Source organism: Vipera ursinii, assembly GCF_947247035.1.
Source record: "Vipera ursinii genome assembly, chromosome: 5".
NCBI classification, from domain to species: Eukaryota; Metazoa; Chordata; class Lepidosauria; order Squamata; family Viperidae; genus Vipera; species Vipera ursinii.
The window spans coordinates 31,367,750-31,392,148 of record NC_139518.1 but is presented as its reverse complement, the minus strand read 5'-3'; the positions used below and the strand labels follow the sequence as shown (position 1 = coordinate 31,392,148).

The 24,399-nt window shown below is 36.9% G+C and overlaps 1 protein-coding gene across 1 annotated transcript in view; it reads left to right on the top strand.

Annotated features, from left to right (window-relative positions):
• The window catches only part of NYAP2 (neuronal tyrosine-phosphorylated phosphoinositide-3-kinase adaptor 2), a gene marked incomplete at its 3' end in the record, with an annotated part of 128,289 nt that overhangs the window by 77,389 nt on the left and 26,501 nt on the right, over positions 1–24,399 (top strand). The window contains exons 3-4 of the mRNA XM_083363572.1: positions 4,050–5,147; positions 23,510–23,719. Coding sequence (XP_083219698.1) covers positions 4,050–5,147; positions 23,510–23,719 — 1,308 coding nt within the window. The remainder of the gene's footprint in view (positions 1–4,049; positions 5,148–23,509; positions 23,720–24,399) is intronic.

The following is a 24,399-nucleotide window of genomic DNA, read 5'->3' as shown; positions in this document are numbered from 1 at the left end:
AATAATAATAATAAATAATACAGAAATAGCAAATAGAGAGCATCAACTCCTCAATTCCTTTCAGAACAGCTCCAATTTATCTGTTTCCAGAATACTGTTCATAAGATTGCTATTGGGTTTGGGTGCAACTGGGAAACATTACCTGAGGGATTCTTCATTCTTCACTTCAAAAAAATGGAAAATTGAAGATTTTGATGGGGTGACTATTCTTGGAGCAAAGGATCATACTATCTCCAGTTTGGTTTGGGTTTGAGATGTAAAGATCTGTATCACCAACATACTGATAATATTGTTGTGTCCAGTTTCAGAGTAGGAATACAGAATGTACAGATATATTTTTTTCAGATGTACAGTCCCTGTGATAGCTTATTGGGGTACCCAAATTAATTTAAGAGCATTTTACTGGACATCCCATGTTTACAAGCTTTAGCCCTCAAATCAGCTCCTTGCTCCAGGCACATCTTTGTTAGAATCAGCTCAAGGAATACTAAATTTTGGAAGCAAAGCACCATCGATATTCCCTCAGGAAGAATGAACCCAAGAGAAGCCAAACAATTTTTGATATCTCAACTAACATTATTCCTAAGCGGAAAGGAAAGGGTGCTTGAGAAAATAGAAATCAGCAGGCCACGTTCATCCCAGAAGGTCAGGAGTCTTCTTCCTCTCTTTTTAGGGTATCTGTCTTTTTAAAGCTTCCTTTTGGACCAAGGCCCCAATTTCCCTTCTCATTAGCTTGTGACCACATTTTTTCCAAATAAGAGATGCTCCCTTGTCCTTCTTTTTGCTTCCCCTCTGTTCTTCCTAATATTATTCCTATATAGAGCTTAAGTAGCAGCAAAACAATATCACAAATCTTTTAAAATAAATTATAAAATATTTATATCTCAGTCTCCCTAGAAGAAAAGGGAGAATTTTTCTTTTCTTTTTTCTTTTGTTTAATTAAAGGTCTTCATATATTCATTCTCAAAAGGAATATGAGTCTTCTAACATGATATGAAGGGAGAATGTTTATTTTAATCAGTTATCTTTTATATTAAGCATTGGGGTACAATAAACTAACCTTTATGCTACTGACTGTATTGCATTTTCTGTGTGTGGCATAAAATGACATTGTACACCAGGTGAGAAAATGCCAGGTGCTATCACAGTGTATTTCAAACCATTCTATCTTCAACATGCTATAAAGCTTTAACATAATGCTTAAATGGCAAGCTGGGGGGAGTTAAAGAAAGTAAGGACCTTTTCAAAGAATGGAGAGGTGCAGATTTGGATAGACCTGAAGGTCATTTCCTACAATACTTCTTAGAAGGAGGCATGTGACATCTAAAGAAAGCTTACTTATTAAGCCATGCTGCTTGTTGCATAGTAGAGAAAACTCCATGAATTTTAAATGTGTTTCAGACAGCAGTCAAGCTTTCTTTCTTTCTTTCTTTCTTTCTTTCTTTCTTTCTTTCTTTCTTTCTTTCTTTCTTTCTTTCTTTTTCTTTTATTTAAAACATTTATGTAACCATCCATCTTATATCAAATTCTGCATCAAGATTGCTCTAATTTCCATTTCATGAAATCCAAACCTGTGGGAGTTGAATGCATACTAATTGCCGACCACTCTACTTATCTGATTAGTTTGGCAATAAAATAAGTCTTGGCTGATCCCGTACTTGAACATCTTACTTTAGACCCACATAAGAGATTCTGTATTTTTCATTTATTTGCATAGGAGAAAATGTCTATGGAGATTCTGACTAATGCACTCATGGTTGTCTCAAAGGTGCTTTTTCAAAAGGCAACTAGACTATGTTTTTTTTCTTTGAGGAAAAAGATGTTTCGCTTCTTATCCAAGAAGCTTCATCAGCCCTAACTCTCATCAAACAGTACTGATGAAGCTTCTTGGATGAGAAGTGAAACATCTTTCCCAAGGAAAAAAACATAGTCCAGTTGCTTCATGGTAACAAAAGACCAATTCCTGCTACAGAATGAATAGACTTCTTGATTTTGAATTAACCTTTCCATTTACTTTCAAATTTATGCTGATTTTGCACTAATTCATCACATGTGTCTAAGTGAAAACAATGACATGCCCTATTAATCTCAAGTGCTGCCATAAAGCTGACCATGCTTGAAAAATCTTTTTGTTTAACTGTCTGTGGATATAGTAAAATGTATTTAGATATTAACTTAGCCAGTCAACAGTGGAAATGATTTGGAAATATTTAAAAAACAAAATGTACAATTAAATGATTCTACAGATAAAGTTACATTCTCTTCCTTTAAAATAGGCTATTTAGGCACATGTTCATGATGTTCCCTGTGCTTTATTGAAGAAAAAAATGCAATAATTCAGATAACAAGATAACAACATTTTTGTAAGGCTTTTATGTTCTCCAGTCCTTAACATGAAGTTTAAATCATTAGATGGGTGTGTTATTATTTATTTAGCGTATGGCTGGTCACACACAATATTAAAAACATTTCACATTTACAAGTTAAAACAGTTAAAACAATTAAAAAGAAGCAGTAATAAAACCTAAGAGGAAAACAGAAATAACATTTCAGAGTTTGATGTCGAGTTAGGAAATCCAGTCAGTAGCTACCATTGTTACGCAGAGGAAGTCCTTAAAATCTCCTGGGTATTTTCTATTAATGCATTCCCTCACTATATGTTGGATAGTCTGTCGGGGAGCACCGCAATCACATTGTGCCGAAGATGTCTTTCCCCATTTCTACAAAGAGTTGGCATGCACCCCATGAGTCGTTCTAATTCTATTGTATGTCACCCATATGTGTTGGGGTAAATTGAACCCTGGAGGTATATTATTAGGATTAATATGCTTGAAAATATCTTGGGAGGTATAGCTATTCCATGCTTCCATCCACTTTTGTGTGGTGCTCTGATGTTCGGCCAGCAGCTTAAGCGCTGTGAGGAGTGGTGGATTTCCTGACTTTAATCGAAATCTTAAGAGAACAGAGGTATAACCATGAATGGGTAGGGAGGAGTTTAGCAGGATCTTACTATACTCCCGAATGAGAGCTTCTTGTCGTCGTAAGTGTGGGGGGAGTATAAGGCTAAGAACTGGTAGCCAGTGAATAGGTGTAGATTTTATGCACCCAGTAATTAATCTCATCATATAGTTAAGTTGAACATCGACAAGTCTTGTATGTGGGCTGTTTATCCATACAGGTGCGCAATATTCCGCTACAGAGTAGCAAAGCCCAAGGGCTGTGCATCGAAGAGTTGGAGCTGAAGCTCCCCAAGTTGTTCTGCATATTTTTTGCAGAATGTTATTTCTGCTGTTAACCTTGGCTGCCAAATTCTGAATATGTTTTTTAAAAGACAGAGTCCTGTCCATGGTGACCCCCAGGTATTTTGGTGTAGCCTCATATGGGAGCAATTTATTATTTAGGTACACATTGAGTTCTATTTTTGCTAATTTATTATTAAGGTGGAAACATGATGTAACTGTTTTGCTTACGCTTGGGATTAGCCTCCATTGGTGTAAGTATGTGCTCAGACTTGTAAGGTCGGTTGTAAGTACACCTTCTGTAACTTCGATGTCGTTGTGGCTATATGCTAATGCCAGGTCATCAGCATAAGAGAACTTTGTTGATAGCGTAGGTGGTATATCGGAAATATATAAGTTGAATAAAGTTGGGTATGTGAGAGAGTAGGATGCCACTAGGGGGGGGAAGTGACATGAGTCAGACTTGATTTTAAGTGCATGTATTCTTTCCATTGCTTGTTCAGTGTAGAACAAAATACTGGGCTAGATAGATGCATGAATGATACCATGCGATTATTCTTATGTTCATATAGTATGAGCAGAAAATATCATTTTTGACTAAACATTGCCACATTTAAGCAATCAATGAACTTGGTGAGTTATTCCCACCATGTTTTATTAAATATATATTTCAGCGTGCTAGATAGTTCTGGAGAAATTACACAAAGGATCAATCATCAAAACAGGATAGGCATTTTCCAGCAAGTATTTTGAAAATACACAATGTTTTCATTAATGTTCTGATTGGTGTGTATTGTCCTTGCCTTATAGTATCCACCAAGCCAAGGCCTCACAGTGATGAATACACCAAGAAGGTTCCTCCCCCAAAGCCAAAGCGGAATCCAAACACTCAACTAAGTGCATCTTTTGATGAAACCTATATTAAAAAGCATGGCTCCATAAAGTCTGTGCTAAGTAGAGATTCTTCTTTGACCCAAGTCAGCAGTCCTGCTCCAGATGCAGAGGAAGAAGAGCCAGTTTATATTGAAATGGTTGGAAATATATTAAGAGACTTCAAAAAAGATGAGGAAGATCAAAATGAGGCAGTGTATGAAGAAATGAAATATCCCATCTTTGAGGATGGAGGTCAAGATTCAAAGTGTCTATGTGAGTTTGACCATCACAGCTGTTCCTCTCAGTGTGCTACTCCCACAGTGCCTGACCTTGATTTCACCAAGCCCTCAGTGCCACCCATTCCCAAAGGTGTGATTTGTGATATCCCACCACCATTCCCAAATTTGCTTCCTCACAGACCACCACTCTTGGTATTCCCACCTGCACCAGTGCAATGTTCCCCAAATTCTGATGAATCTCCCTTAACACCTTTAGAAGTCACAAAGCTTCCCGTATTAGAAAATGTGTGTTACATTAAACAGCAAACTGGAGTGTCTCCATCATCATTGCCACCTCATACTCCAAGTCATCAAAAACTAGAGAAAGACCAGACAGCTTCCCATGGAACTAGTACTCCAGGGCACTCCTCTTCACCTCCTCATCCTTCTACCCTATACAGAACACAGTCTCCCCATGGCTATTCCAAAAGCCACTCGGCCTCTCCCTCTCCTGTGAGTATGGGTCGGTCACTTACTCCTCTAAGTCTCAAAAGACCTCCTCCTTATGATTCTGTACATTCAGGAAGTCTCTCAAGAAGTTCTCCATCAGTGCCTCATTCTACTGCCAGAAACATATTGCAAGAAGGAGGGAAAATGGTAAATGCCTCTGTCAATACCTACGGGTCATCATCACAGAGTACTTCACGTTCTAGAACACCCACTAGTCCTCTAGAGGAATTAACCAGCCTTTTTACCTCAGGACGAAGTTTACTGAGGAAATCTTCCAGTGGAAGAAAATCTAAAGAGCCTGCAGAAAGTAAGTATTACTTATGATTATTTTCCAATAATTGTTTTTTAAAAAATATCCAACAATGAAACTTGTATCTTACATACATACTGACATCACTCCCTAACGTGAACTGAATTTCTATTAGTCCAAAAGTGAAGTTTCATAGATTTAAAATATTCATGATATACTATTAAACTTAGTTTGCAAAAATGTTTTTAGAGTATTAGGGGAAAAACGTTCACAAGGCAATGGATATTTATGCTCTTTTTATTTATTTTTTTAAAAATGTAATTGATAATAAACCAGAATGGACATAGATTGTGGTAGAAATTAAAACTGACAGAAATTCAGCAATTTGTTAACCTTTAATGCAGGTGTTCCCTTACTGAATTTCAGTAGCAATGAAATAATTTGGCTCACATTGAAATGAAAGTTTCATTTATTTGATATAATATCAAAAGGCAAATAAAAAAACCATATACTTTAAAAAATTTCTATGAAAATTGATATTGATATAATATTAATATAATATATTATTTACAAACAACTGTAGATTAGTTTCATCTACAAAACACACAATCTTTGGTACAAATTAGGGCCACCATCTATGCAAATCTTACAGATACATCTGGGAAAGAATGAGGAAAAATAAAATATTTGGAAGAAATTTAAAAATGTTTCTAAACCAAGTGTTTTAAAGACACAGAGAGATGCACACGCACAGACACATATTTACAGACATACACATGTCACCTAGTACGGAGCAAAGGGTGGGTGGAATTTATCTATGCAAGTGATCTTGATCAGCACCTGGCTTCTGTGGATTTATACTGTCATCCAAAGCAACAGGACCCTATCCATTTAATCAAATTTATAAGCAGAGGTTGGGGTTTCTTTCTTTGTTTCTTTGTTTGTTTTTTGAAGGATCTGTTTTGAAATATTACCATTACTTAACTGTCATCTTTCTTTGTTTTCTTCTTGTGGTTTTAAAATGCTTAAATATAATTTTAAACTTTGACTTTAATGAAACCATGAAACAAAACCATTGCATCTCAAAATGCTTTTTATGAAATAAATAAGTAAATAAATTTAAGGACTGTCATCTTTAAATGGCTTGAGGCTTAAGTGCTTCTTTAGGTTTGGAGGTCTTTGTCCTCAAAATCAGATTAGATTGGGGTGGGAGGCAGAGTTAATTTGAAAGAAAGCAAGAACAGACAAAGAAAAACAGCAAACATAAAAAGCATCTCAGAGTTTTGCATTACGTTGTTTCTGATTATCTTCTCCATGTCAGAGACAGTTTTGGTAAAGATTCTTGGAAAAATGAATAAAGTGCAGATAGGAATTGAATACTAACTCTTTAATAGTATTACAAAGTAAGTATGTCTGATATACTATTCCCTGGAGGTGCTATAAAACCATTTATGAATGACTTTGACCTATCTTGGTCAGTAGAGCTGAGATATACTTTTAAGAGTTTATTTTCTAATTCTGTAATTTAAATAGCAATCAGCAATAAAATATGTCTTTTGGACAGAAAAAAAATAGCACAGAAAACACGCCCAATAAACTGTGCATTTTTGGTGTTCTTTGTAGAATAGCAGCCAGATTTTAGATGATTTATATGTTATAAAGCCACATTTTTCTCTTTTATAAATTTCTCCATCCTTTTCTTTATACTTCTGTAAATGTAGAAAGTTGCCTTATTATTCCATATGGCATTGTCTAGTGATCTAGCCTAATACTGTTGTTTGAATGACATCAAACAGATGTTTATTATGTCCCACCAACTACTAATTTTCAAGTAGTGATGCAGAAATTGAAACATGCAGCTTTGGTATATAAAATATTAAACTTTCTACTAAGTCATAGATTAATTCCATCATTTATTGCTCCCATCACAAAATTAAACTGCATCCAATTTTGGTCACCACAATTTAAAAAAAGATGTTGAGACTCTAAAAAGAGTACAGAGTAGAGCAACAAAGATGATCAGGGGACTGGAGGCCAAAACAGCTAGTTGGCTAGTCTAAAGAAAAGAAGCAATGGGAGACATGGTAGCAGTATTCCAGTATTTGAGGGGCTGCCACAAAGAAGGGGGCGGGTGTCAAACTATTCTCCAAAGCACCAGAGGGCAGGAAAAGAAACAATGGTTGGAAACTGACCAAAGAGAGAAGCAACCTAGAACTAAGGAGAAACTTCTTAACAGTGAGGACAATTAACCAGTGGAACAACTTGCCTCCAGAAGTTTTAAGTGCTCCAACACTGGTAGTTTTTAAGGAGAGCTTGGACAAACATTTGTCTGAAATGGTTCAGGGTTTCCTGCCTGAGGACTAAAAGACCTTTAAGGTCCCTTCAAACTCTGTTATTCTGTTAAAACCCAGTCAACCATAAGATGGGCAGTAATGTTGGCTATTATATTAATATAGTTTTTGGAATAATGCTGTGGGAATTAGTGATTTTATACTTAAGTGTATGAGAGAGAGACAAACTGAAAGAATGAGTCACTGAAAAAATTTCACTGAAAAATATTTCATCTTTGTACAGTAACTTGGCAGCTTGCAATCAATCCAGTAAAAAAATCACACTTCATTTGTGTGTATGTGTGTGTTTCAAGATTAAAGTGTACAATAATTAGTAGAAAACAACACCAGATTTGTGATTTTGTGGGATGCAATAAAATCTGAATTTAGAATAATGAATAATAACAAAGCAATTTGTGTATTGGTATATGTGTGTGTATGTGTGTCTGTATGTAAAGGTGAGAGAAAGAGAAAAAGGAGCATATCAAAATATTTAGAAGTGATGAAGTACATATGACCTAAAATATTACTGAAAATAAAATTTATTTAATAGGAAAACACAAATTCATTGCTAATAAAATATGTTCTAACTTGACAATATCCAATCTATTATTTTTAAACTAATTTTAAGCAAACTCATACCTTTTAAAACTCTCCAAATAAAGAGATTTAATTTAAATATGAGTCTTTCCTTTGTCCCCTATTCATTTTTTAAAAATCATCAGTATCCATATATGTTTTAGACAAAAAAGAACTCCATTCACTCAAACATATCATTTTTCCCATTATATGCTTACTTTTCCTGCAAAACAAGTTTTAAGAATGCCTCTTTCATAGCAAATAACGAATCCTAGGGACCTGAGTACAGGATTTAACCCATCTAATTTGAAATTGCATGAACAAAGTTCCAATTTTATATACTGGGTTTATGAAATTGTATGGGCAAAGACCCAGTTTTATATACCATGCTTATAGTTTGAAATGATTCACACAATCCATTTGCTATTAAGAACATTCAGGGATGAAAGGCAGTCAAAGGGTAGCTAAAACATAATGAAGCAGAGTAACTGCTGGTGTTGAATCTGGTAGTGTAATTGGTTAAGCTGGATTCTGAACTTGGATGGTTGTAGCTCATAAATATAGGTTATAAATACATTGCTCAAGCAGAGATAAAATTGATTAGATTCTCCAACAAGAACCATCCTACAAGGTACTTTCTGGTGAACCTGACTATCTGAACACAGGAGAGCTTAAGTTACATTTGACTAGTATTCATTTGTTAATTCCTTGCATCATGTAGTCTCACAAGCTAGGAACCAAGATTTTCTTCTTAAAAATGTTGTCCCATAAAATCAATTCTGCCTGGTGTGCAATGCCCAATAATCCTCACACTGAGGTGGAGATTTGCAAAAGTTTTATCCTGTGCAGAAAAAAGGACATGGGGGGATCACTCCCACTAAGCCTGTGCAAAGACCACTTCTGTAACAATACTGTTTTTATAGGTACTTCTCCATAAATCAACCTTAAGATAATCTATCTTAGGTCTCCTATGATCTTATCGATGTTTATTAATATTGGTTAGCTTATGTTTGCAATGTTTAGCAACCGTTAGCACATTTACCCTAATTTCCAGTAATTTACAGTAACAAATAGTACACTATGCCATAATTAGTACACAATTAGTCTCCCCCTCAAGTTCTTCTTTTCCCAAGCCGTTGCCTTTGACATATCTGTAAAACACACAGAGAAGCATACAGACACAGAAAACAGAGACACACAGATACACACACATACACATACACAGAGACACATACATATATATTGAACCTCAGGTTCCCTGTTCATGAAGTCACCTTCTTCCATCACTACATTAAGAGCAAGCATGTTCTGAGGACTTTACTAGCTAAGCTGTTTCCATTACTTCTTATGCACTAGGAAATGATTGGAAAATGTCTGCAAATAATATTTCCCTATAGAGATTAGGTTTTCAGGGGAGGGGTCTTATAACTCTAGCCTGAATATTTTAGCTTCTGCATAACTTCTTATGCTAATGTTTGTCATTTTTAGTGGATAGGAGTAGCTACATATATAAATGAAATTTATCACTTTCAATCTTCCATTTATATCACTGAAAACATACTTTGTGTGACAAATATACATTGTATCAATGATGATGTAATATTAATGTTAATTATACCTAAGTTCTCAACTCTCAAAGATACGATGCCTAATAGTCATTCCTTTTTTTATTGAAAAGTTTTACAATACATTTTTTAAAAAAGACAAAACCCCTCCCAACCCCCTCCCCTCTCCCCAACCCTCCCCAACACCTCCCTCCCTTCCCCCTCCCCCCTCCCCGACTTCCCAGAGCTCAATACAGGGTATAAAAATACAAGCAATCATAGTCTACCTTATGCAAACAATAATAAAATATTAAATCTATCGCACTTTAACTCTTATAAAATAACTACAAGCAATATAAATATCACATCAGTACTTATTCAAATGCTAGATGAAACTTTTTAGTCCCATATTTATTCTGGATATAATCAATCCATCTTCTCCACTCCACAATATATCTCTAATAGTCATTCCTTATTCAGGAGTAAAATGTGTCTCCCCTACCCCTCTGGCAAAAAACCCCCCAAACAAACCCTAAAGAGCTAGAAATCTAGAAGTATTTGGAGAAATGTTTTGAAAAAAATCATTAAAAAGTAATTTAAGGATTTCACTTGAATAATCATTGTAAATAGTTACAACAACGATAATATTCAGGTAATCAGCTGATGCAAAAGGGTTCTGCCTACCAGCTGGCATATCTTTTGAATATACCCTGCAAAAAATCAGAATGTCTTAAACCAGAATAAGTTTTGACAAATGTCTAAACTTACTCATCTAGCCAATTGTTAAAACTTCCACCATCTGGTGAAGAAGAAATTCATCAAGTACAATACAGTAGCACTGAACAGTAACTGGTCCCTTTGTCAATGTACTCTATCATCTTTAGGCAGCATCAGCTTCAGATTTGCTTGTGTAAAACTTCTCTAATTGGCCAAGGCAATAGAATAGAATAGAATAGAATAGAATAGAATAGAATAGAATAGAATAGAATAGAATAGAATAGAATAGAATAGAATAGAATAGAATAGAATAGAATAGAATAGGAGAGGAGAGGAGAGGAGAGGAGAGGAGAGGAGAGGAGAGGAGAGGAGAGGAGAGGAGAGGAGAGGAGAGGAGAGGAGAAGAGAAGAGAGCTGGAAAGACTTTGGAGGTCTTCTTGTCCAGCCCCTTGCTCAAGCAGGAGAATCTATACCATTTCAGACAATTGACTGTCTAGCCTCTTCTTAAAAACCTCCAGTGATGGAGTGCCCACAATTTCTGAAGGCAAGCTGTTTCAATGGTTAATTGTCCTCACTGTTAGGAAGTTTCTCCTTAATTCCAGGTTGCTTCTCTCTTTGGTCAGTTTCCAACCATTGTTTCTTCTCCTGCCCTCTGGTGCTTTGGAGAATAGTTTGACCACCCTCTTCTTTGTGACAGCCCCTCAAATACTGGAATACTGCTATCATGTCTCCCATTTCTTCTTTTCTTTAGACTAGCCAAACCTAAGTCTTGCAGCTGTTCTTCATATGTTTTAGTCTCCAGGCCTTTGATCATTTTAGTTGCTCTTCTCTGAACTTTTTTCAAAGTATCATCATCTTTTTTGTAGTATGGTGAACAAAATTGGTTGCAGTATTCCAGGTGTGGTCTTAATAGAGTTTTATAAAGCAGATTCACGTGATCTTGATTCTATGCCTCTGTTTATTAGCTTTTTTGGCAGCAGCTGCACACTGCTGTCTCATAGTCAAGAGATCATCCACAAGGACTCCAAGGTCCCTCACACAGTTACTGTTTTTGAGCCAGGTATCACCTAATCTGTACTTATACCTTTTATTTCCCCTGCCTAAATGTAAAACTTTGCTTTTCTCCACATTAAAATTCATGTTGTTGGATAGGGCCCATTGTTCAAGTTTGTCCAGATCTTTTTGGATCCTGAGTTTGTGTTCTGGCATGTTGGCTATTCCTGCCAATTTAGTTCCATCCTACCAGTTTGGTGTCATCTGCAAATTTGATGTGTTCCGCTTCTATTCCCTCATCTAAGTCATTTATGAAGATACTAAAGAGTACTGGGCCTAAGACGGAACCTTGTGGTACCCCACTGCTTACTTCTCTCCATGTGGATGTAGTACCATTAAGGACCACTGCAGAGTACAGTTTGTCAGCCAGCTACAGATTCATCTGGTGGTGATGTTGTCTATTCCACCTTTTTTCTAGCTTACTAACAGAAGGTTGTGGTCTAATTTGAGAAATGTCCTACTGAAATCTAAGTATACTATGTCCACAGCATTTCACTGGTCTACTAATTTAGTCAATTTATCAAAGAATGAAACAAGATTAGTTTGGCATGATCTGTTTTTAACAAAACCATGCTGACTGCTAGTTATAACTTTCTTTGCTTCTAGTTGTTTTCAGATCTGTTTTTTGATTATCTTTTCCAGGATCTTCCCAGGTATAGACTGATTGGTCTGTAGTTTCCTAGGTCTGTTTTTTTCCCTTTCTTGAAGATGGAACCACATCAACCCTTTTCCAATCCTCAGGTACTTCTCTGGTGTTTCAGAATTTTTGAAAGATGTGGTGCAATGGTTCTGAGATAACATCTGCCAGCTCTTTCAGAAGTTTGGGATGTAATCTGTCAGGTCCCGGTGATTTATATTCATCTTGGTCAGATAGTTGCTCTCGTACCATTTTCTTGCTTATTTTATTTTTTGTTTTTAGTTTGTCTTTTGCAGTAGTTTTTTTGGTATGTTGCAGGCATGTTAAACTCACAACATCATGTGATGTTGTGCGACATATCCCGACTTTTCCCCCATTGCTGGCAATAGGATGGGTGCGGTTTCAGCATGATGCATCCAGCCTGCAGGCTGGCAGTTTGACACACCTGGTATGTTGGGTTATAATTTCTTTTTGTGTGAAAACTGATGAAAAGCTAGTTAAGCAGCTCTGCTTTTTCCCTGTTGCCTATTTCCTTGTCTTTTTTCTTGTTACTATGTTGGAAGAAACTTTTTTTTATTGTCCTTGATTTCTGTTGCAAGTCTTTGTTCCTTCTAAGATTTTGCTTTCCTGACTTCATCTTTACATGTTCTGGCTGTCTGCTGATAATTGGCCTTAGTTATCTGTCCTTCTTTCCATTTTTTGCACTTGTCCTTTTTAACTTTCAGTTTGTCAGAGAGAGTTTTGTGCAACCATGCTGGTTTCTTCTTGAATTTCTTATTTTTCTTTTAAAGTGGTATTATGCTGGACTGTGCTTTTATGATCATATTTTTCAGAGTTGTTTTCCCCTTTAGGATTTTTGACCATGGCATCTTTCCTAGGTTCTCTCTGAGTTTGCTAAAATCAGTTCTTTTGAATTTTAAGACACTGGTTGGATTATTTTATATTGCTTGTGCTTGCATTATATTGAATTTCAGTATGATGTGGTCACCTTCACCCAAGGTTCTGGCAACCTCAACTCCCTCTATCACTTCTTCTCTATTAGTAAGAATTCTGTCCAGTATAGCTTTACTTCTAGCTTCCTCCTCCACCATTTGAATGATAAAGTTGTTGGCTAGATTGGTTAAGAATCTGTTTGATCTCCCACTCGCTGCAGAGTTTGTCTCCCAGTTTATATCTGGATAGTTGAAATCTCCCATTACTACTGTGGTATGCTTCCTACATGAGTTTGTTAACTGGTTGGCAAAGAGTTCATCTATTTCTTCTGATTGCTTGGGTGGCCTGTAACGTACACCTATAGCAATGTCACTTTTTTCCCCTTTTATATTGACCCATATATATTCTGGAGGGATTTTATCTTTGATCACCTGCATTAGGTTCTTTGTCAATTCACTCTCTTTATCCATGAGGATATGCCCCCTTTTAACAGTTTCTTGTCATTTATTTGTTAAATTTATTTGCCACCTATCTTGCCATGGGGCTACTCTAGGAGGCTTAAAACAATAAAAAGGAAAAATGAAAAGAATGTAAACAGAATAGAAGTTAGATAATTCCAATGTAAGAAATGACACATCTCCCCCCGCCAATAAAAGATATGGGTCTGATTCCACCTTTATGAAGTGCTTTCTACATTTCACTATCAATTATGTAGCCAAGATTCAGCTTCAGAGAAGACTTGAAAAGGCCCTAATTTTATTTCGTTGGTCTGAAAAAGTTTGACTAATCAAGCTCACCCAAATAATTCTGTGATACAGCAGGGAATTGAACCAAAGAGACCCCAATCTAAGTCTACGTTATTGGCCACAATATTGCACTAGCTATCAATTTGTAAAGCAGTACTTTTCCTTAAATATGTATGCATCTGGGTGTTATTGAATTGCAAATTTGATTTGCAGCTGCTATGTAGATCTTTGCCAATTCACTAATGAATTCAAAAGTTCCTCAACATTGTAATCAAACTGCATTATATATGAAAGAGCTTTTCTTGTTATTCCATTACGATGGTCATTTATAATGTATTGTAGATATAGGAAAATGGCAATCCAACTTAAGTACACTTAAGTTCTTTGAGGAGGAGCTGTATGCTACTTGATGTAAATAATGGTGGGCTGATAAGATGGAGTTAGCAGCCACATCTGGCTTAGTCTATAAACAGAGAAGAGGAGATGGCATAGCACCTGGTAGGGAATAGGAAGTGGGAAAATCTGAGACTTCTGGTTTGCCAAGCCAGCCGACATGGACATCTGGAGGACAGCTCTCATCCAGTTTCGCATCACTGGGGGGTCCTAAAAGGGTCGAAGAGCCGCTTTGGAGGGGCAACTAGAAAGAAGGGGCTTTTGCAGAAATGTGGGGGAGCTGCAACTCCCCTGTTAATGCCTGCATTCCCTTCGTACTGGTGGACGAAAGACTGGCCATAGTAATATGGCCAGTTACTAGGCTGCAGACAACTGAAGTCAAACTTACCACCAGGCAACATTAAAGCAGCGTGGAAGAGACCGGGGTAAGATTCCTCTCTTATATCTCTTATCTTCTTCTTTTCACCTAAATAAGCTGCTAAGTACCTTCCCCCCTGTGGAGAGGGAGGGCGGAATTCAACCCTCCCTTCAAACAAGTGGAGAGCAAGCTCAGGAGTGTTTTTTTTAAAAAAAAGCATTCAAAAAAGAAATGGACTAAAAGAAAAGAACTTTCAAAGTATTTGGGGGACACCCAGTGGCTAAACCTGAAATTGCAATCTGACTTTCTCTTTAAAAAAAATCAAGAAAATATTTAAGAAAAACAAGATAAGATTAACCTTGAACACCAGATGTGAAACTCCACCATGGAAGAGTTTCAAAAACAAGTCTATGCTATGTGGGAAATATTTTACCAAACTTATCAGTTCCTTTCTACAGCTGGTGATGAAATAAGAGCTTTTGGAAAAGAATTAGAAAGCATCTCGAAGAAACAAACTCGAACTGTGAGTACAACTAACATTTTATTGGGACAGAACTTAATAGAAGAAATTGAACAATCAAATACATTGGCAGAAGAATTAACTATTCAAAAAACACAGACTTTTGAAGACCATAATGGGAAACAGGTGGAAAAAAATATTCAGTCCAGGACAATTATATCAAGAGGTTAAAATAATGAGAAGATTTGGCGCTGTTAACAGACTCCTCAATCCTTCAAAAATGAAGACTGGAGGGCTACTTCAATGTGATATAACAACACAAGAATGCTTTGATGACCCTGAGGCAAAGAAGCGAAAAATGACATGGCAAAGGAAGAAAGCAAGAATAAGATTGAAGAAATATGGACATCCTTAAGAAGCTGAAATAGATAATACCAAAATAGACAGGATTGTACTTGCATTACGAGAGATTGTTTTGATGAGTAGATAAAAATACTGACTAATTAAAAAAAATAAAACACAGAAGTATGAATACTAACATTGAAATATTGAGCTCTTTAAATGACATCGATTAAGAGGTATATACTGTATGTTAAGAATGATAGAATGTAACTAATATACTTGGATGTAGTGACATATGAAAGGATATATTAAATGTTGAAACAGAAGAAATTTTGATTAATTTTTAATATGTGGAAACTATAAATGAGAAGTAAGAATATTATATTGTCCTCCTCCTCTTTCTCCTCCTTGCAATTGGTATCCTAATGTCTACTATTCTAATATTGTACTGCTAACATTGAGATGGAAATGAGATAAATAAGAAGTGTATTTACATTACTAGGTATCGGAGAAAATTGTGTAAAGGGAAAGGAGGTTAGTTAGCAATATGAAAATGAGAAACTTTAAACATTTAATTTTAATATCAATGTAAAATTAAAGCTGGAAAAATATATAAGGTGTTTGATGTTTTAAAGATGGAATGTTAAAATATAAAATATACCAAAGTATTGACAAATATAAGAAAACTATTAAATGACTGATGGATAGCAATGAGAAGTATGTTAAATTAGATAAGAGATAATATGTATTAAAGGAAATGAGAGGGAGGAAGTATTGGTTACAACAAATTTGGAGATTTGTAATAATATGTATTTGTCTGAAATGGAACTATTGTAACCCAGACACCACGTTGCTTTTTAAAGAAACTATTGTAATATTGGAAAACTAATTTAAAAAAAGGAAAAAAGGAAGTGGGAAAATTTAAGAATCCACCCAAAGATTGGGTGCCATATATAAAATGCCTAGGTAGTAGGAAAGTATAGTAGGAAGCAGCTAGAAGCTTGTTTTGTACTTCATCCTGTTTGAGTGCCTGGCTTTTGGAACAGAATGAAAATGGCAAATTTTCATTCTAACTCTTAATTAATACTCATAGCAAGTATACTAGTTTCCTACCCAGAAATCCAAATGACTATACTTGCATTGCTGTCGAGAATATTTGAGATATGATAAGTAAAGGAACAAATAAAAGCAGCGCTGTTGTTGATGTCTATTCTTACTTGCCTAACCAAGGAGACAATGTGGATAATGCAAACCTTACAAAGAAATGAAATTGTAACAGTGAAAGACTTTACCCTGACATCTGTTTTGGAAAAATAATCTGCATAGATTATCCTTCCAGGAAATTCCTGAGTCTCCTTGCTCTCCTTTCTCCTTCAAAAGATAGAAGACACAAGAAAATCAGCTATAACTGAGTATATTTGATACAGTGAATATATTTGATACAATCAGTGGCTAAAACCTAGTTGAGGAAGTGGAAGTAACAAGAACGATAAGGCAAAGTGACTTTAATAGAAGGAGTTCATTTTTAAGGGAATTTAAAACTGACCATCAAAGAACAAAAAAGTGTTGTTGTTTTTTTCAGTTCCTCGAGCAATAAGAAGGATCTCACAGCTGGACAAGTTATTTGGAAAATAAGTTTAAAAGCTGTTGAAATCCTTAAAAGCGGTTTCCAGAAGCACAATTGCTAGCAATATCATTCTTTTAAAAGAAAATCACAAAAAAAGTCAGGATAGCTGGAGAAAAAGCTTAGTGATGATCTGAGAACAACTACAAATACATTACTGTATAAGTAGCATATATATTTATTGTATAAATAACAGACTTGCAAACAGGACAAAATCATGATATTGACCCAGAAGCAGCTGTTTTGCCATTCTAGAATCCATGATCTAAGAAATTCGGTGATATGCCATTTAACAATTGCTTGCATGAATTCATTGCCACAAGAATGCTCAAGAACCATTCAGTTAATAGCTCATGTTGGTTTATAAAGTTTTATATAGTTTGTAAAGCTAAACAATTAGTCACCCTGATAGTCTGAACCCTCAAAAATGCTGACCTTGTTATGAAGCAGCATTGCTTGGAACTACACCTAGTTAAAACACTGGCCTTCATATAATTTCACATAAAATAGTGCTTTCTGCTAAAATGAGTGTTAATATTTATGGATTTATAACAGACAGCAGGGAAATATGAATGAATAATACAAGGGCTGTTTTCTGATGCATTGTGGATTATTTAGAGAAGACTAGCTGAGAATTGTCCTCATTTAGAGATACTTCAATTATACCTCGTTTGCTTGCTAAAAACCTGTTCTGCAGTTTGTCACTCAGAATTATAACAATAACATTATATCAGTTAATAATTTCTTGGAAAGCTTGTGCCAGATCAAACAGGTAGAGTATATTCATTTTAAGAATTTTAGATAAAGCATTTCCACAGCTCTGATGTATCTGCCTGCTGTTATTGTACAGAGTTAAGTCAAAATTCACTAGGAGACATTTTGCCAAAAAAAAGTCTGATATTTTAACTTTTCTATACTACTTGGGTCAAAAAATAAGCCTGTTTTGCAGAATTTTCTCTAAATGGTCTTCATTTTTCTCTTTTCCTTTTGTGTTGAATCATAATTTTCCCATAGCAATGGGGAATTCAGGTTTTCAACACTGTTACCATTTAGCAGTAAAAAAGTGCAGTGTTAAAGATAAAATGTATTTTAAAACTTTTCAATAAAAAAAAGTGCAGGGAAGTAAATCTACATTAGTATTGTGTCTACCTAGAAAAAAAAATGTGGGTTTGTTTTTCTTCTCCTTTTCTCTGCCCATAAATAAGGACTTATAATTGTAAAAACTGCTTTAGGCATAGATTTAGTTTTATACTTAAACTTTGCTTGTTTGTTCATTGGTTTGCAATTTTCATAACTTGCCCTAATATGTACTGTAAAATCTGGGATGCATATAATAAAATAAGACAAAAAGGGGGGGAAACTAAAAAAAACTGCATTAGAAAAGAAAAACCAACTCTCAAGATGTACATCCTTGCAGACTTGTTTTTCCTGCTGAATAGACTGTTGGAAATGAGAGAGGTCATATAATTCTCCAGATACAGAGTTCCATTACATAAGGGGCCACAATAGCAGCAGCAACAACATCTTGGGAAGGCAGTGATGCCTGATGGAACCACACTATGGAATTCCTACTTTACACAAACTTCAAAGGCTTTCATTCGTTATAGCCAAGTGAAAGTAAAATGTCCCATTTCTGAGTTTTAACAGTCAATCGAGGTGCGGTCTTCATTTCATTTAATTTTATTTCATCTTTTTTCTATTTCAGTTTTTTTCTTTCATTGGAATTTTTAAAAATTCTGTAACACATGGATGCATTGTCATGGATGGAAACTGAAATATTGATTTGTGTTTCATGAACAAGTATTCTCAAATAACTTTAGTTATTCTCGTTCTGGAATACAAGTGATAAATATGAAAAAGTATAGGGAGATAAGTCCTGAATGTGGATGGATGTACTCTGTTATTAATTGCTTTCTGCTCCATCTCAGTTAAACATGATCAAATTTAATTTGTAAAACTAAAAACAATAGGGCCACAGGAGAAAAATCACAAATATGGATTTAGATGAAGCAAGAGATGTCAAACTTTGGGCACAATAAATTATCTTTTCACATTCATCAAAGAATATTAAATCAAGAAACAAATTCACCAGTATGCATACAGACAACAATATTCTCTACATGATTTCCCCTATTTTATGTCCCCCTCAGGTTTTTTTTTAAGTCTTAGAAACATATCAGTGATTTTAAAGCTATGCTTTTGCACAATTTTGTTGCACAATGTTTTGTACACTATTTTGCACAATATTATGTGGGTAAAAAATAAAGTTTGGTGGACTACAGATCCATTCAGGCTGCTTTTTTTCTTATAGCTTCATTAGTTTTTAAATAAACCAAGGAGGGAATTTTATCATGAAAATATATTAAATGTCCTGTTGGTGGCAAACTGCATGTCTGCACAGCAATGACTTAAATGAACAGAATTGATTAATACTGTTAATAGTATTTGCAATATTTTATCCAAAGAGTTGGAGAGAAACTATGCCAGTGTTCTGAATTTGTAGCTAGTATTGTTTGGAATAGAATCATTGAACAGAACATTCTTAACCTGGGTATCACAGATTTCACATAAATATATCTTTATTGATTCCTGAGAATCCCAGCTTCCATTCTGAGCCATACTGTTCTGTTCCAGCCTACGACCGGCCCTGTTTGAATATCAGGGACAACCCCTTTTTATAGTCAACAGGTTGGAAAAAACCCAACCAAGTTTATTTACAAAGAGTTCAAACAAAAGTTAAATGAAAAGTTCAAGAGTTAAATCAAAAGTTCAAACAAGAATTAACAAGAATAACAGACCAGGACTCTAGCAGAAGATCTTCAAACGGTTGCCTTCAGCAACCAGCACCTCCCACATCTTCCCCTTTTATCAGCAGTCCCAAGGCATGGCTTCTCATTGCCTTCTCCCGAGTTGCCTCATTGCCTTCCTCTGTTCTGCTCTGCTAGATTCCCTCCTGCTCCTAGCATCCCTGAACAGAGCCAGCCATGGATCATCTTCTTCCAATCCCTCGTGCTCACACGGCTGAGTCTGAGGAGGAACAAGATGGGAGGGGCCAGGCTGAGAGTTCTGCAGTGTATCAGAACCTCCCTCTGACACCAAAGGCTCTCCAAACCCCTCCTCCTCCTCCTCTTCAGAATCATCTGACCCAGCTGCCGGAACCACAGGCTGACACTGAATCACAACACTATCCCGCACCACAGGGCCCTTCCCCTGGGTCTGCCAATTCAGATGCGGTCAGGATGGAAATTGTTCATGGAAGGCAGACACCAAAGCAGGAGCATGAATGGTGGTCGCATCTTCCCAGGTGAACTCCTCTGGTGCATAGCCTTTCCATTCGATCAGGTACTGGAAATGACCTTTCAGCCAACGGGAGTCCCTGATGCTGGCGACCTCATACTTGGGGGCACTGTCTTCATCACAATGTTCTGGTGGGGGAGATTCTGCTTGGCGGAGTGGACACACCGGTTGCTCGGGGACCAAAAGAGACCGATGGAAGATGCACATGCAGGGAACATGACAGAGTTAAGCGATAGGCGACTAGACTGATGACAGCCTTGATTGGGAACGGTCCTAAATATTGGTGGTCTAACTTCTTAGCTGGCCGGGTTGATGGTAGGTTACTGGTGGACAGCCAGACCCAATCTCCAACCGATAGTGGAGGTGTATCCCACCTCCACCGATCAGCAAATCTTTTGTAATCGGCCTTGGCCTTCTCTAACTGTCGCTGCACCAATCGATGGATTGCCTGTAACTCTGCCATGTAGTTGTTCACTGCTGGCTCCAGTGAGTCTAACAGGGAAAGGGGAAAAAATAAGGGTGATATCCCACATTGGCCAAGAATGGTGTCATCTGTGTGGAGGTGTGCTGAGAGTTGTTGAATGCAAACTCAGCTGTGGCCAGATAGTCCACCCAATTGTTTTGTTGATGATTAACATAGTAGCACAGATATTGGTCTAGAATACCGATGACCTTCTATGTCCCCTCATCAGTTTGAGGATGCTGTGTGGACAAGAGGCAAATCTTTACATCCAATGCATGCATCAACTCCTGCCAGAAACGGGCTGTAAACTGGAACCCTCTATCAGATACGACTCTATCAGGGAGGCCGTGCAGCCGAAACACCTGCTGAATGAACATACAACTAGTGGCGTGGGCTGATGGTAAACCACGACATGGGATGAAATGTGCCATCTTGATCAGCATGTCCACCACCACAAACACCATCGTAAAACTAGAAGACGGGGGTAAATCCATCAGAAAGTCCATGGACACAGCCCCCAGGGTCTTTTAGGTGTTGGCAAGGGCTGCAGTAATCTGGGTGGGGCCCCTGTCACTGACTTGGCCTGCCTACATGGGATGCAGGAAGTGACATAGGCCTGGACATTGTGTTGGACTCAGGGCCACCAGAAGGTACGGGAGACCAGGTTCAGGGTCTTGAACAGGCCAAAATGCTCTGCCGCCGGGTTATCATGAAACAGGCTGAGGTTGAGTCCCCTGAGTGGCCCTCCCAGAACATAGAGCCAGTCATGATAAAATCCGTGACCATCCATGGAGAATCTGGCCCCACCTCCTCCTTCCACTGAGCCAACCACACATCCTGCTGCTGTGCCTCCCGGATCTGAGCCCGTATATCTATCGGCTCCTGCACTGCAGCAAAAGACTCAATGGGAAGCACTGTCCTGGGCAGAAGCTTATCTTCTGCTTGGGAATATTCGGGCTTCCTGGACAGAGCATCCGTTCTTTGATTGCGACCGCTGGGTATGTACTTGACTCGGAAATTGAACCTCGCAAAGAAAAGAGACCACCGAATCTGGCATTGGTTCAATTTCCGAGCAGTCTGCAGGCTTTCCAAATTCTTATGGTCTGTCTGCACCTCGCTTTGATGCCACGCACCCTCCAGATGATGCCTCCAGGCCTCGAACGCCACTTTGATGGCCAGCAGCTCCTTCTCCCAGATGGTATAGTTGCGCTCTGACGGATTCAGTTTCCACAAATGGTATGCACAAGGGAAGAGGGTATCACCAGGTGTCGTTGCCTGGAGTAACACCATCCCAATGGCAATGTTGGAGGCGTCCGCCTCCATGACAAATGGCTGTTGTGGGTCAGGATGCTTCAAGATGGGCTCCTTCATGAAGGCTTCCTTCAAAGCCTGGAAAGCCCATTGTTCTGGAGCATCCCACTGAAACCAAGTCTTCTTCTGCAGGAGCCGAGTGAGGGGGGCTGTCAGGGTAGCAAACCCAGGGATGAAAGCCCAATAATAATTGGCGAACCCAAGAAGTGAACTTCCTTCACACGATGTGGGGGTTGCCAACTCTGCAAAGACTTGACCTTACTCAGCTCCATGGCGATGCCCTCAGGAGAAATGCAGTGACCCAGAAAATCGATGGTCACCCAGTAGAACTTGCACTTCTCCAATTTGACATACAGCCGATGTTCTTGGAGTCACTGCAGTACAGGCTGACGCTGAATCACAACACATACTTCTCTACCTTTCTTGTATCCACTCATCCCTTTTACGTATAACTGGTATCAGTTCTTCATTACAATTATATTTTGCTATGTTTGTATTATGAGAAACTTCACATGGAAGAACTGAGAGATGGAAAAAATGCATCCTACTTTGACAACTTGTTCTGTGGTGGTGTACTGAAAAACATAAGCCCCATGAGCTTTGACTTATATAATGGTGCTACTCCATCTATCTAAAGTGTTTTTTCCACATTGAATGCTTTTAATTTTTTTCATAAGGCTGTGGTTTAAGAACATAGTTATCTTCCTTTGATTTATAGGAATTTCTATAAAGACAGGATTCATCAATCATTGTTACTAGATCTTCCAAACATGAGAAGAATGTCAAACAATATTGGATTTTGCATCAGTCTATAAGGGAAATAGAGGTAAAGAATATTTGAGGATGTTAGATCACAACTTAAAATTATTAATCTAAGTATAATCTCAACTAAGTCAGCAACATTTCAGTTCTTTTATTTTGGTGGTTATGTTTAATCAGAGTTGCATCTGAACTACATGCTGTTTTTCATCCTTACTGTCAATGTGGATAGCAGACATAAAAAGGAGACTGTTTCCAACAGTGTATCAGTAGCAATTTGAAAACCTGATCACTGTAGAATTTTCCTCATGGTCCCATTTCTTCCAATATTTGATTCTTTTCGTGATTCAGTCTTCTCACTGGTGAGACATCTTGTGGTTTTTGAGATAAGCTTAATACAATGTAATTAATATTTATTGTGCTTCACCTAGAGTAAACATCTTCTGTAATAAAAATTATTCTGAAGATATTCACAGCAGGTGGCATGGAAATGCTATCCAGAATTGACCTCAGCTTGAATTTAATATATCAATGAGAAAATATACATAAGAGTTATACTTACAAGATGATTTCATGAAATATTCAAACATACCTTAAATTATTTGTAAAAAATAATAAGGGTAGGATACAAAATAAATAAAATAGATTTCTAACTTTACCTGCAGTCTTTCCATCCAAATAGGTCACAAGTAGTATGAAACAGCTATAATTCTTGATTAATTTGTTTACATTTTTCCTTATTATGGTCTTCTGTACAAGTACAGTACAGTACAGTAGAGCTCAGGCAGTAGCTTACTGACCTAGGAAAAAGTAGTGTATGGATGCAATTAATTTGCACTTTTTAATGGATTATGAACTTTGCCTATTTTGCAGAACCATTAGAGGAACTAAAGATCAGAAGTCACAGTACTGAACCATTACCAAAGCTGGAAAACAAAGAAAAAGGAGGTCATCATGGGTCATCTTCCAGAGAGCCAATAAAAGCTCAGGAATGGGATGGAACACCAGGACCATCACTTGTGTCTAGCCGACTAGGAAGGTCTTCTGTTAGTCCAACTATGTTGGCAGGAAATAATAATTCAGGTAGGTATAGTTAGACCCATCAGCACAGCAGTACAATAAATAGCGCTATGAATTTCTAGTGAAAAGTTTTGTGCAGTTCTCCAAAATCAATATTGCTTCAACATGGATGGTACTTCAACTAAATGTAAGCCGGTGATAATTATCTTTCTTTGGCCAAAATTATATTTCAAATAAGAATATGGAAATATTTGTCTAATTGCTTTCTATTTTAGTTCTTCTCCATTTTGTAATTTCTTATAAGTTTTTTTTTATGTATGCATTCTTGTATACTCTTGTGAAATTTTGATTAGTTTTACAAGTGGTATTGCACAAGTACAGGTTATAGTATTGCACTATTATTTTAACTGATGATCAGTTAATTTACTACTACTATGATATTCTAAGATATGATTTTACTATGATTTTCTAATATGATTTTTTTAAAAAATGAAATGCTTCCATCTTTTTTGTACATATAATGATTTTTGAACTGACCTCTCAGGGCCATCTCTATAATTTTCTTCCTTCCTTATCCTCTTCTCCAGTGGCTGGAATGCTTCATCTTAAAGACTGAATGCATTCTGAAGGTTTTGCATTGTGGTATCTTATTATTTAGTTATATGATTATCTCTCTCATATTATATTACAATATAATATATATTATATATGATATAATAATCTATTACCTTTACCACTGGTCA